We start from the raw sequence: 14,268 nt of genomic DNA, 5'->3' as shown, positions 1-14,268 counted from the left end.
ACTGGGCAGTGCAAAGACTGTGCCTATTCATCATCTTGGAGAATTCCCTTGGCCTGCCCTGGTCTAGACCAGGGGTGGTGAAACAAGTCTGACACACCACCTACTTTTGAAAATGAAGTTTTATTGGAAGCCAGCCACACTCAACTCTTTATATATTCTCTGTGGCTGCCTTCCCACTATAATGGCAGAGTTGAATAGTTGCAACAGACCTTATGGCCCAACAAAGCCTAAAGTATTTATTTTCTGGCCTTCTATAAAAGTGTTTCATAAAGAAACTGCCTTTTCATGGCTAGCTAGCACATGAAGAGGAGTGAGATTATGGTGATGCTGCTTTGCCAGCACACACACAGGGGCAGCTGCTGCTGTGTTAATCTCTTCTTTTTTCTCCCCATCTGTGGCTTTTAAGGCAGCAGTCTTCTCGTCTAGACAAATTGGAGCAGGTCCAAGGAAGAGCAACTTTGTTGGTGAAGCAACTGTGTCCTTTGAGGCACAGTTCATGTTGATGTAATTCTGCACTGGGCTAGAGGCTAGACTAAAGGACTCCATGTTTTTCCCCTTTTTGTGGTGCTGGGGGGTGGAAGCCAGGGCTTCATGCATGGTAGGCAAGTATTCTACCCATGAGCTACAGCCCTAAAGGACTGTGAAATTCAGTTATCTCCTTCTTTGAGGTGCTGTGTAACAAAACAAAACTTTTAACTTCTGCTGTTGAAACTGACGTACTTCGTGAAATTCTAGCTTCCTTGTTTATTCAACCAATGTGATTTTAATAATTCATATCTATTATGAGATGTGACCAACAGACAATGGAGTTCAAGATCAAATGGATCTTGATTTTGAAGAGCACCTCTCCTAAGTTATGTGCTCATGGAATTTCATTAATTACACATTTTACCCCAAGTTTTAAAAAATCCTAATATAAGCTTGAGTTCTTTTGAGTATCTCAAAGAAATTTCAGGAGACCTCTCATCTGAAACCTAAACAAGTTACATGGAAGTTTAAAATCTCTTTTGATACATTTGGATTAGATTTGCTTAAAAATACTCTTAATGACTATATATAAATTTATTGGCCCATGTTCCTCATACATTTTTTCAGATTGTTGTTTTCTCTAGCAAATGAGCAATTGATTACTAATAGGTATTCTTGATCTGCTATGATCCAGAGTTGTACTGTTATTTTGCCTATGATAGTAGCATTGTACTACCACACTGAAAATCAAAAAGACCTTGGCCTTATTTGCGTTACAGTCTAGCAGGTAGAAGTTCTGTGTCTGTACTGAGAGAGGAACTGACATACATTATTTCTAATCTTTCTGACAGCTTTGGAAAGTAAATTTTATTATCTCTCTTTTTTTCAGATAAGGAAACTAAGGCTCAGAAAAATTTATTAAATTTCCCAAGGTCACACAATTTAGTAGAGACACAGAAGAGCTTCAGATCGAGACTTATTATGTCCCTTTCAATACTATCTATTTTTGTACTATTTCATTTGTTTTCAAATAGGATAATTTAAAGTATATGATTTCACATGTAACCCCAGAGCTCAAGTCTGAATTTTCATGATTTTAGTCAGTCTGAATTTTGTCATCTATTTTTTTAATCCCCTTAGCATTGAATTTGATTTCTAAATTTTTTAGACACAGATGTTTGTTTTTCCCATATTATATTGATATTTTGTTTTGTTTTTAAAGGCTGGGGATAGAATCCAGGGCCTCATGTATCCTAGGCTGGTACTCTGTTGCTGAGTTACATCCCAGGCCTGAATTTTTTATTTTTATTTTTATTTTTTTTTTTATTGTTGGTCGTTCAAAACGTTACATAGTTCTTAATATCATATTTCACAGTTCGATTCAAGTGGGTTATGAACTCCCATTTTTACCCCATATACAGATTGCTGTATCACATCAATTACACTTCCATTGATTTACATATTGCCATTCTAGTGTCTGATGTATTCTGCTGTCTATCCTATTCTCTACTATCCCCCCTCCCCTCCCCTCCCCTCCCCATTTCTCTCTCTACCCCCTCTACTGTAAATCATTTCTTCCACTTGTATTATTCTTCTCTTACCCCTCATTTCCTCTTATATGTAATTTTGTAAAACCCTGAGGATCACCTTCCATTTCTATGCGATGTCCCTTCTCACTCCCTTTCCCTCCCACCTCTCATCCCTGTTTAATGTTAATCTTCTTCTCAAGCTCTTCTTCCCTACCCTGTCCTTGGTTACTCACCTTATATCAAAGCAGTCATTTGGCATTTGTTTTTTAAGGATTGGCTAGCTTCACTTAGCATAATCTGCTCTAATGCCATCCATTTCCCTCCAAATTCTATGATTTTGTCATTTTTTAAAACAGAGTAATACTCCATTGTGTATAAATGCCACAGTTTTTTTATCCATTCATCTATTGAAGGGCATCTAGGTTGGTTCCACAATCTTGCTATCGTGAATTGTGCTGCTATGAACATCGATGTAGCAGTGTTCCTGTAGCATGCTCTTATTAGGTCTTTAGGGAATAGACCGAGAAGGGGAATAGCTGGGTCAAATGGTGGTTCCATTCCCAGCTTTCCAAGAAATCTCCATACTGCTTTCCAAATTGGCTGCACCAATTTGCAGTCCCACCAACAATGAACAAGTGTACCCTTTTCCCCGCATCCTCTCCAGCACTTGTTGTTGTTGGACTTCATAATGGCTGCCAATCTTACTGGAGTGAGATGGTATCTTAGGGTGGTTTTGATTTGCATTTCTCTGACTGCTAGCGATGGTGAGCATTTTTTCATGTACTTATTAATTGATTGTATGTCCTCCTCTGAGAAGTGTCTGTTCAGGTCCTTGGCCCATTTGTTGATTGGGTTATTTGTTATCTTATTGTCTAATTTTTTGAGTTCTTTGTATATTCTGGATATTAGGGCTCTATCTGAAGTGTGTGGAGTAAAGATTTGTTCCCAGGATGTAGGCTCCCTGTTTACCTCTCTTATTATTTCTTTTGCTGAGAAAAAACTTTTTAGTTTGAGTAAGTCCCATTTGTTGATTCTATTTGTTAACTCTTGCGCTATGGGTGTCCTATTGAGGAATTTGGAGCCCGACCCCACAGTATGTAGATCATAGCCAACTTTTTCTTCTATCAGACACCGTGTCTCTGATTTAATATCGAGCTCCTTGATCCATTTTGAGTTAACTTTTGTGCATGGCGAGAGAAAGGGATTCAGTTTCATTTTGATGCAAATGGATTTCCAGTTTTCCCAGCACCATTTTTTGAAGATGCTATCCTTCCTCCATTGCATGCTTTTAGCCCCTTTATCAAATATAAGATAGTTGTAGTTTTGTGGATTGGTTACTGTGTCCTCTATTCTGTACCATTGGTCCACCCGCCTGTTTTGGTACCAGTACCATGCTGTTTTTGTTACTATTGCTCTGTAGTATAGTTTGAAGTCTGGTATCGCTATACCGCCTGATTCACACTTCCTGCTTAGCATTGTTTTTCCTATTCTGGGTCTTTTATTATTCCATATGAATTTCCTGATTGTTTTATCTATTTCTACAAGAAATGCTGTTGGGATTTTGATTGGCATTGCATTGAACTTATAGAGAACTTTTGGTAATATCGCCATTTTGATAATGTTAGTTCTGCCTATCCATGAACAGGGTATATTTTTCCATCTTCTAAGGTCTTCTTCTATATCTCTCTTTAGGGTTCTGTAGTTTTCATTGTACAAGTCTTTCACCTCTTTTGTTACGTTGATTCCCAAGTATTTTATTTTGGGGGGGCATATTGTGAATGGAGTAGTTGTCCTCATTTCCGTTTCAGAGGATTTGTCGCTGATATACAGGAATGCATTTGATTTATGCGTGTTGATTTTATATCCTGCCACTTTGCTGAATTCATTTATTAGCTCTAATAGTTTCTTTGTAGACCCTTTTGGGTCTGCTAGTTATAGAATCATGTCATCTGCAAATAGTGATAATTTAAGTTCTTCTTTTCCTATTTTTATGCCTTTAATTTCTTTCGTCTGTCTGATTGCTCTGGCCAGTGTTTCGAGGACTATGTTGAACAGAAGTGGTGAGAGAGGGCATCCCTGTCTTGTACCAGATCTTAGAGGGAATGCCTTCAATTTTTCTCCATTCAGAATGATGCTAGCCTGAGGCTTAGCATAGATTGCTTTTACAATGTTGAGGTATGATCCTGTTATCCCTAATTTTTCTAGAGTTTTGAACATAAAGGGATGCTGTACTTTGTCGAATGCTTTTTCTGCATCTATCGAGATGATCATATGGTTCTTATTTTTAAGTCTATTGATGTGGTGAATAACATTTATTGATTTCCGTATATTGAACCAGCCTTGCATCCCAGGGATGAATCCTACTTGATCATGGTGTATAATTTTTTTGATATGTTTTTGAATCCGATTCGCCAGAATTTTATTGAGGATTTTTGCATCTAGGTTCATTAGAGATATTGGTCTGTAGTTTTCTTTGAAGTGTCTTTGTCTGGTTTAGGCATCAGGGTGATGTTGGCCTCGTAGAATGTATTTGGAAGTTCTCCCTCTTTTTCTATTTCCTGAAATAGCTTGAAAAGTATTGGTGTTAGTCCCTCTTTAAAGGTTTTGTAAAACTCTGCTGTATACCCATCCGGTCCTGGGCTTTTCTTAGTTGGTAGTCTTTTGATGGTTTCTTCTATTTCCTCTATTGTTATTGGTCTGTTTAGGTTGTCTATATCCTCCTGACTCAATCTGGGAAGATCATATGACTTAAGAAATTTATCTATGCCTTCACTATCTTCTATTTTATTGGAATATAAGGCTTCAAAATAATTTCTGATTATCTTCTGTATTTCTGAAGTGTCTGTTGTGATATTGCCTTTTTCATCCCGTATGCTAGTAATTTGAGTTCTCTCTCTTTTTCTCTTCGTTAGCATGGCTAAGGGTCTGTCGATTTTATTTATTTTTTCAAAGAACCAACTTTTAGTTTTGTCAATTTTTTCAATTGTTTCTTTTGTTTCAATTTCATTAATTTCAGCTCTGATTTTAATTATTTCTTGCCTTTTGCTACATTTGCTGTTGTTTTGCTCTTCTTTTTCTAGGATTTTGAGATGAAGTATGAGATCATTTATTTGTTGGTTTTTTCTTTTTTTAAGGAATGAACTCCAAGCAATGAATTTTCCTCTTAGAACTGCTTTCAATGTGTCCCATAGATTCCGATATGTTGTGTCTGTGTTTTCATTTAACTCTAAGAAGTTTTTAATTTCCTCCTTGATGTCTTCTAAAACCCATTGATCATTCAGTAACCTATTGTTCATTCTCCAAGTGATGCATGATTTTTCCTTCCTTCTTTTATCGTTGATTTTCAGTTTCATTCCATTATGATCAGATAGGATGCATGGTATTATCTCTAGTCCTTTATATTGTCTAAGAGTTGCCCTGTGACATAATATATGATCTATTTTTGAGAAGGATCCATGTGCTGCTGAGAAAAAAGTGTAACTCCTTGATGTTGTGTGGTATATTCTATATATGTCAATTAAGTCTAGGTTGTTAATTGTGTTATTGAGTTCTATAGTTTCCTTATTTAACTTTTGTTTGGAAGATCTGTCCAGTGGTGAGAGAGGTGTGTTGAAGTCTCCCATGATTATTGTATGGTGGTCTATTAGACTCTTGAACTTGAGAAGAGTTTGCTTGACGAACATAGCTGCACCATTGTTTGGGGCATATATATTTATGATTGTTATGTCTTGTTGGTGTATGGTTCCCTTGAGCAGTATGTAGTGTCCCTCTTTATCCCTGTTGATTAACTTTGGCTTGAAATCTATTTTATTAGATATGAGTATGGACACTCCTGCTTGTTTCCGCAGTCCATATGAGTGGTATGATTTTTCCCAACCTTTCACCTTCAGTCTATGTATATCTTTTCCTATCAAATGCGTCTCCTGTAGGCAGCATATTGTTGGGTCTTGTTTTGTGATCCATTCAACTAGCCTGTGTCTCTTAATTGGTGAGTTTAAGCCATTAACATTTAGGGTTATTATTGAGATATGGTTTGTTCTTCCAGCCATATTTGTTTATTAATGTTACTAAACCTGATTTGTTTTCCTCTTTGATTACTTTCCCCTCCTTTACTGTCCTACCTCCCACTGTTGGTTTTCATTGTTATTTTCCATTTCCTCTTCCTGTAATGTTTTGCCAAGGATTTTTTGAAGAGATGGTTTTCTAGCTGCGAATTCTTTTAACTTTTGTTTATCGTGGAAGGTTTTAATTTCATCTTCCATCCTAAAGCTTGATTTCGCTGGATACACAATTCTTGGTTGGAACCCATTTTCTTTCAGTGTTTGAAAAATGTTATTCTAGGATCTTCTAGCTTTCAGAGTCTGTGTTGAGAGATCAGCTGTTATCCTGATTGGTTTACCCCTAAATGTAATCTGCTTCCTTTCTCTTGTAGCTTTTAAAATTCTCTCCTTATTCTGTATGTTGGGCATCTTCATTATAATGTGTCTAGGTGTGGATCTCTTATGATTATGCACATTCGGAGTCCTATAGGCTTCTAGGATTTGGGATTCTGTCTCGTTCTTCAAGTCTGGGAAGTTTTCTCGTATTATTTCATTGAATAGATTGTTTATTCCTTTGGTTTGGAGCTCTGTGCCTTCCTGTATCCCAATGACTCTTAAGTTTGGTCTTTTAATGTTATCCCATATTTCTTGGATGTTCTGCTCATGGTTTCTTAGCAGACTTGCTGAGCTGTCTATGTTCTTTTCAAGTTGAAATACTTTGTCTTCATTGTCTGATGTTCTATCTTCTAAGTGATCTACTCTGCTGGTAGTATTCTCAATTGAGTTTTTAAGTTGGTTTATTGCTTCCTGCATTTCTAGGATTTCTATTTGTTTGTTTTTTATTACCTCTATCTCCCTGTGTAATTGATCTTTTACTTCCTGGATTTGTTTATGTAGTTCCTTGTCAAAGTGATCTTTCATTGTCTGATTTTGCTGTCTCATGTCTTCCTTGAGACTCCAGATCATCTGAAGCATGTATATCCTGAACTCTTTTTCTGACATTGCATCTGTTGCAGCTATTACCTCTTCTAAAGTTGAGTTGACCTGCATTGCTTGTGGTCCTTTCTTTCCTTTTCATACTGCTCGCGTTTCTTTCTGCTTGGTGAAACTGTTGTGTTTTTTAAATTTTCCCCCTATTTATTTATATTGCTCTTGTATAGTTGGAAAATATCCCTTGCAGGGCGGGTAGTGGCTGTGCTCCTCCTCTAATTAGGGTGATCTGTCTACCACTCTGGTCGGTCGCAGGTCTGCCCACCCTGTGGGCGCGGGTGGCGGCTCTGCTCTGCCAGCACTCCAATTGTGGTGACGTAACTACCACGCCCTCGGGTCATTGGTCCTGATCCGGATGTGGGCGGCGGCTCTGCTCCGCCCCTACTCCAATTGGTGTGACGTGTGTACCACGCTGGCAGGCCTCTAGGCCTGTTCCGCCGGTGGGTCGCAGGTCTGCCTACCTTGCGGGCTCGGGCGGCAGTTCTGCTCAGCCCCCACTTCCAATGGGGGTACCTGACTGCCTCTCCAACGGGTCGCTGGGCCTTTTCCGGACACCGGCGGCGGCTCTGCTCCACCCCCACTCCAACCAGTGTGACGTGACTGCCTCGGTGCTACGTGTCCACCACACTGGCAGGCTACTGGGCCTGTCCTGCCAGTGGATCGCAGGTCTGCCTACCTTGCAGGCTCAGACGGCGGCTCTGCGCAGCCCCTACTCCAAATGGGGTGACTTGGCTACCACGCCATTGGGTCGCTGGTCCTGTTCTAGGCGTGGGTGGCTACTCTCTTCGGCCCCAGCTGCAGTTGGGGTGTCGTGATACCACGCCGGCGGGTCACTTGGCCTGCTCTGGGCACAGGCGGCAGCTCCACTCTGCCCCCCTGGCCCCCACAGCACCCAGCAGGACCCGGACCGAGAAGCAGTCACTGCAGGTTCCCCAACCCTGGGCCAAAGCAGCTTCAGGAGCCAGAACCCGGCCTCTCCAATCCCGGCTCACGCTCCGCTAGGAGCAGGCTCCAAGGAGCAACCCCCGCGGGTTCCCCTGCCCCAGGCCAAAGCAACTCCGGGAGCCAGACCCCGGCCGCTCCAAGCTCTCCAAGCTCGGTGCACGCTCCGCTGGGAGCAGGCTCAAAGATGCAGTCCCCGCGGGCTCCCCAGCCCCGGGCCAAAACTGTTCCAGGAGTCAGAACACAGCCGCCCCGAGCTCAGCGCACGCTCCACTTGGAGCTGGCCTCAACACGCAGTCTCCGCAGGTTCCCCAGCCCTGGGCCAAAGCAGCCCCTGGAACTAGAATCCGGCCGCTCAGAGCCCGGCGCACGCCTTGCCAGGAGCGAGCCCCTAGGAGTATTCTCCACTGGTTCTCCAGCCCCGAGCCTGAGCGATCTGTCTGCGAGACGCAGGCAAATACCAGCCTGAAATCACCTGTTCCGTAGCTGAATGAGCTGAGATCAGTAGAAAACAGGGATGAATATATCAGCTCTCCAAGATGGCGGCTGCTGTCCTCCTCCGTGGTCCGACCGGTGTCGAGAACCGAACTGGACCGCTTCTCTCCTCTGTCCCAAAGCCGGAACTCAGCACTAAGCACGGCCATTGCACCACTGGCAGGAGCCCCCAGAATCCGCATCGCTGAACCCCCGCTCCGGCACTTCGCCGCTTCCCAGCACGCGCCGCAGACTCCAGCTGCGGGGCGTGACCCTCCGTGCGGAGAAATCGCAGCCGAACCTCACGCGATGGAAATCCATCCACGAGATTCTGGAGCACCTCAATTTCACTGGAAATTCCCAACAAGATAGCCTTCAGCTGTTTCACCTCGTCTTTCTCCCGCACAGTGACACGGCGCACTGGGGTGATGCACTCCCTTCGCCTCCATCTTCCTCCTCCGACCCTGAATTTTTTTTTAATGTTTAAGTTTTTAATGTTAAATTATTATTCTTCTGTTTATTGGCTGAACTTTTTTGTACATAGTATGAACTATTGTTTTTGTTGGTTGGTTTTTCTAGATCAGAAAACCCCCAAATAAGCATTGTTAATCTTACTTTACTTTTGTTTCAGATTCGATGGGAACTTTAATACCAATGTATCTAGAACAATCAGTTGTGATCGACTTTCCACCACTGTTAATAGCCGAGCCTTCAATCCAGGACGAGACTTAAATTCAGGTCAGTAATTTGTTTGTTTTATAAGGGTGAATTATTTTCTATCAAGTTTAAGTGGAATACATGTATTGCCTCAAACATTTTCCCTCACATTTTGAAGAAAATTATCACATACCCAAAATTGGATATTTCTTTCTGATAAGTTAACCCTCAATAGAGAGAGAGGAAAAAAAAATCAAGCTGGCGTCTACTGTCTAGTTATACATATGGCATGTGCCAAGGACCTTGCTAGACTCTTCAATCCATTATCTTGTTTGTTGTGTGTTTTATATTTGTATTTTAAAGGTTACTTTAGAGACCTACTTATGTTTGCAACAAGAATTGTTGGACTTCATATGCATTGCGTATTTATAATTTTAAATTGGGGGGTTTTCTGGAAGAATGATGGAAGAGGTTTTCTACCAGTTAATGTTACCACGTAATATCATAGATTCAGGTTAAACTTTCTTCCTGTCTCATTGGAACTCAGGTCCACGCATTGGTAATAACTACTAAGTACCTATGTTTATCTAGCTCCTGACAGCGTCAGAGTAACATGATGTCTCTGCTTTCTTGCCCTGGAGTTCCACTTCATGTTTCTCCCATTTTGTCTTGTGTACACTTGCTGATTGATGGATCTCAGAGCCTGGAGGCTTCACCTTTTTGGAGCTGGAAGAAATTTTAGAAATAATACCAGCCTCAATTTTTAGATATTACTGAGGAAGAAGCCAAAGCCCAGAATGGTCCTAAGTTTTCCTTTATTACTGGGAAGTTGAAGGATAAAATCCTTGAACATGAGAAATATATTTCCCAAAGCCCAGTTCTTTTGTAGACATGCAGAACCCAAGAGAGAAGCCATAGGATGAGAACATTTACTTGTAGGGCCCCATCCAGTCTCTGGGAAAGAAATATATAATCATGAGGCACTGTATACACAAACCAGGTAATCTACTGGGTCTGGAAAAAAAAAGACTTATAAGTTTTATATTTCTTAGAGATAATAAAACTATAGCTGCTAGATAAATGGTCCAATCCAAATATGCCAGGCACGTATTCTCTGGGCCAGTATATAGTAGAGTCAATAATTTTTTTAAAAATTTTGTTTTAACATTTATTTTTTTAGTTGTAGTTGGACACAACATCTTTATTTTAACTTATTTTTTAATGTGATGCTGAGGATAGAACCCAGGGCCTCACACGTGCTAGGCAAGTGCTCTACCACTGAGCCACAACCCCAACCGAAGTCAATAATTTTTTAATTGGTCAGAGAAACTGAAAGCCTTCAGGAGCAGGTAAGGTTTACTGCTAGAAAGGAAGATAAATGAGAATATTTTTCAGTAATAACAGAAAAAAAGTAGATAAAAGTATGGAATGGCCAAAAAAAAAAAAAAATTAAGTGTGAAAGATTTCATAACTGACACCGGGCTCAGAGCTGGTACTTTATTCTCCAGGTTCTCAAATTCAGTACTTTACCTCTTTCCCTGAAAAAAAAGTTCATTAACACAAGACATGTGACTGGGTCTGAAGATTTGAGGTTGAAGCAGCAATCTTTTAATAGAATCAGATCTAAGTGTGTCCCAAAAATGTACAAGGTAATTTAATATTGTATGTAGTTATTCTTTTTTGCAATTCATGCAAACTTGTGAGATTATTTATTTGAATTAATAAAGAAAACAGTGCATTACATCATGTACAACCACAAGAATGAGACGTTATACTTCATATATGTATACTATGTTCAAATACATTCTACTGTTATCTATAACTAAGGAAAAAAAGATATTTTTAGTGCAACTGGTAACATCACAGAAACTTTATAGTATTTCTGGAGAAAATGATTATTACCATAAATGATGCAATATGAAATAGTTTGTCATTGGTAATATAATTTAATCATATTATTGGTAATATGATTACCTATGAAATATACAAAATGCAAGTATAGTTGCCTCCCAAGCAGCACCACCAAGTCCCTAGAGTTAAGCTGACTGCGTCTGTCTCTACACTGTTAATAAATCTTATTCTTGTTTTCATAATTTGATAAAAAAGAGAGAGAGAGAAAACAATGCATTATTCATTCAAACAAGATCTAGAAGGATCTAGTCATTAATGATAGTGGGTATATTTAAGTGATGGAACAGTGGTGTATTTTATTTTCTTATTTTAATTAAGCATTCATAGCTTTTATAATCAGCTTATTATATATCAGCTCCTGATTATTTATAATACCTAGTATTATGTAAATACTAAGTAAACAGTTGCTATACTTATTGGTTAGGGAATGATGACAAGAAAAAAAATTTTTACCTGATCAGTACAGATTCAGTTTATTTCTGAATATTTTTAATCAAAGTTTGGGTGAATCCATAGATATGGCTGACTAACTGTACTTTCAAATATGTTTGTTCTCTATTTTGATAGCTAATACCTTGCTTAACATATCTCTGACAACAGATCCTCAGTCTGGTGCTGAGTTTCTAGCAAAGCTCTGTTATCTCCTGGCTCTATGATTGGGACAATAAGAAAGGGCAAATTGGGGCAGGCGGGTGGTGCATGTTCACTTGTGTCCAGAATGAGGCTCCCCTGCCAGGGCCACCAACCTCAGTGGGTAGGCCAGACCTTGGAGGCTCTGGAAGCTTCTGCAGCCAGGGCCACATCCCCATTTCCTTATTTTGAAGGATCAAATCCTTAAACATGACAAAAGTATTTCCCAAAGCCCAGACATACAAAACTAATTCATGCATCATTACTAGTAGTATTATACCTTTTTCTTCGTGGATACAGAAAAAGCAATTTTTCCAAGCTATTGCCTCTTCTCTACCAATTGGAAATAAATACATAACAATGTGTTCAGCAGTTATTTATTAAGCATTCTCTACATGTTAAATTCTAGGCCAGGAGCTATAAATAAAACAAAGAACAAAATTCAGAGGTTAAGAGCTGTAGATTTTGAACAAATAGACAAGTAAATGCCCAGGTCGATGATGAGGAGTGCCTCTGTGGTTCCACTGTGTCCCAAGGTGAGCCTGATGAGAGGAGCCTAATGATAGGTGTTCAGATCTTGAGGCTTCACCCTGCTGAATGGGTGATGCCAATTATCAAAGCGCTTGAGGCTGCAAGTTGGTCTCATTCTCTCTTTCACCCGTGTGATGCCTTCCACCATGCTTCAAGAAGACCTCCAGAAGATCCTGTCCCTGGACCTCAGATTTCCCACCTCCAGAGCTGTGAGCCAAATAAACCAAATAAGTTACTCAGGCTGTGGTATTCTGTTGTAGCAGCACAGAACAGACTAAGACAGATGCTTTCAAGGAAAAATAATTCAGAGTTGAGACAGGGAATGCTGTTGTTTGGGGTTTTGGTGTGGAAACAGGAGGAGACTTACTGTTTTATGTAAGGGCTCATTGGTGAGATCTGAAGAAGTGGGGGCTGTAAGTCATGAGAATAACTGGTGGAAATATATCCCATGCAAGGGTCTTGAGCTAGGAGAATGTTTGGTGTGCTCCAAACTGCAAGAAGCTGTGATGGAGTGAATGATGAAGGAGAGTAGAAGATTAGGTCAGATAAGTAGTTGAGGGCTGGATCACCAAAAGCCTTTCCTTACTGGCCATTTTAAGGATTTTTAGCTTTTGCCTGAATAAAATTTAAGGCCATCAGAGGGTTTGATGCAGGGAAGCAGTCTACTTAATTTGAGCTGCTGTGATAAGAGAAAGGCCAAGATACAGGCAGTTAAGTGAGATGCTTATTAGATGCCTAAGGAGAAAGGACTTTGGACAGTTGGCTATACAGGCCTATAGTCCAGGAACAGGGTCAGGCTAGAGATTTAAATTTGGGACTCATCATGTCTAGGTGTAGTAATACCTCAATCATGGATGGAACTTGCTAAAATCATATAGCAGATGACTGGAGTTAGAAAAGAGAAGAACTCCAGAGACTGTCTTGGGACACTTTGTCACTTAGAGGACTTTCAGAAGCAACCCAAAAGGAATCAGAAGGGACAGTCAGTCTCCTAGGGAGAGAACCAAGAGGAACATCTCCCTGAAGCTAAGTGATGAAAGTGTTTCAAAACACTTTCTTGGGGAGAGATTGACTGTCAGGCAGTCCCAGTAAGTGAGGGTTAGAAACCTGACCACAGGATTTAGCAACATACAGTCACTAGTGAGCCTGAGAAGAGGTGCTAGGTGTAATAGCAGCATAGAATGAAAGGCTGATGGCAATAAGACAGTAATTGCATGAGGTTTTGCTTAAAGAAAAACTGAAGGGCCTTAGGAGTCCAGAGTGTATTTTTTACATTGAACGAAGTTAGAGCAAGTTCATGTGATAAAGGGAATGATCCAGCAGAGAAAAGCTAATGATACAGGAGTCTTCTCCTCGATGAAGTGAGAGATGGTTGCATCACGGGTAGAGGGAAGGAAAAGTCAGTGATTAGAGATGCCCAGAGGATGATAGGTGTAGTGTCACAATACCTGGAAACTGGGGACATTCCTGCTTTAGTAATTCTACTTTCTTGGAAAATCAAGAAGCAGTATCATGAGCTAAGAGTTAAAGACCTATTAGCTGAACTACAGTTACATTCTGTTACTAAAATTTAGAGTAAAACTTAGCTGCACAAATGATCAAGAACCCCTACAAGAGCTGGGGTACGATTCACCAGTAGAGTGCTTGTCCAGCTTGCATGAGACCCGAGGTCAATCCCCAGCACTGAAAAAGTAGAAGAATCTCTATGAAGAGCAGTGTTTGTTGTCAAGGGAGAGTTAAGAGGATTTGAAAACTTAGAGTGAAGATGACAGGGGTAAGTAGAACATAGAGACTAGATCTTTAATTTTGACATTTCTAAGAGCATGACTCAAGTGTAACCTACTGCCTACCAAGAGTTGTTCTCGGCACAGTTGACACAGCTAGATTTACAAGCAGCCTTTGGCAATATTTAGGTATTTAAGAACTGATTTGCTTTTGAAGTCGTGTGTCGCTCTAGCAGGCAGCGGCTGACTCCCAAAGTCCACATACTTGAGCAGTTATTTGTAATATGAGAGGAGTGGTAGGTGGTGAAGGGTGACCTCAGAGTTCCCCCTTTTCCTCCTCCTACAGCGCATACCCACTTTTCAGAGCAGAGT

General features: G+C 40.4%; 1 protein-coding gene across 1 annotated transcript in view; it reads left to right on the top strand.

Moving 5' to 3' along the window:
• The window catches only part of CACHD1 (cache domain containing 1), a 219,803-nt gene that overhangs the window by 132,956 nt on the left and 72,579 nt on the right, over window positions 1–14,268 (top strand). Inside the window, exon 4 of the mRNA XM_081307496.1 lies at window positions 9,075–9,181. Coding sequence (XP_081163622.1) covers window positions 9,075–9,181 — 107 coding nt within the window. The remainder of the gene's footprint in view (window positions 1–9,074; window positions 9,182–14,268) is intronic.

Source organism: Spermophilus citellus, assembly GCF_964194105.1.
Source record: "Spermophilus citellus genome assembly, chromosome: 9".
Lineage (NCBI taxonomy): Eukaryota > Metazoa > Chordata > Mammalia > Rodentia > Sciuridae > Spermophilus > Spermophilus citellus.
This window is presented reverse-complemented; position numbering and strand designations above follow the sequence as displayed.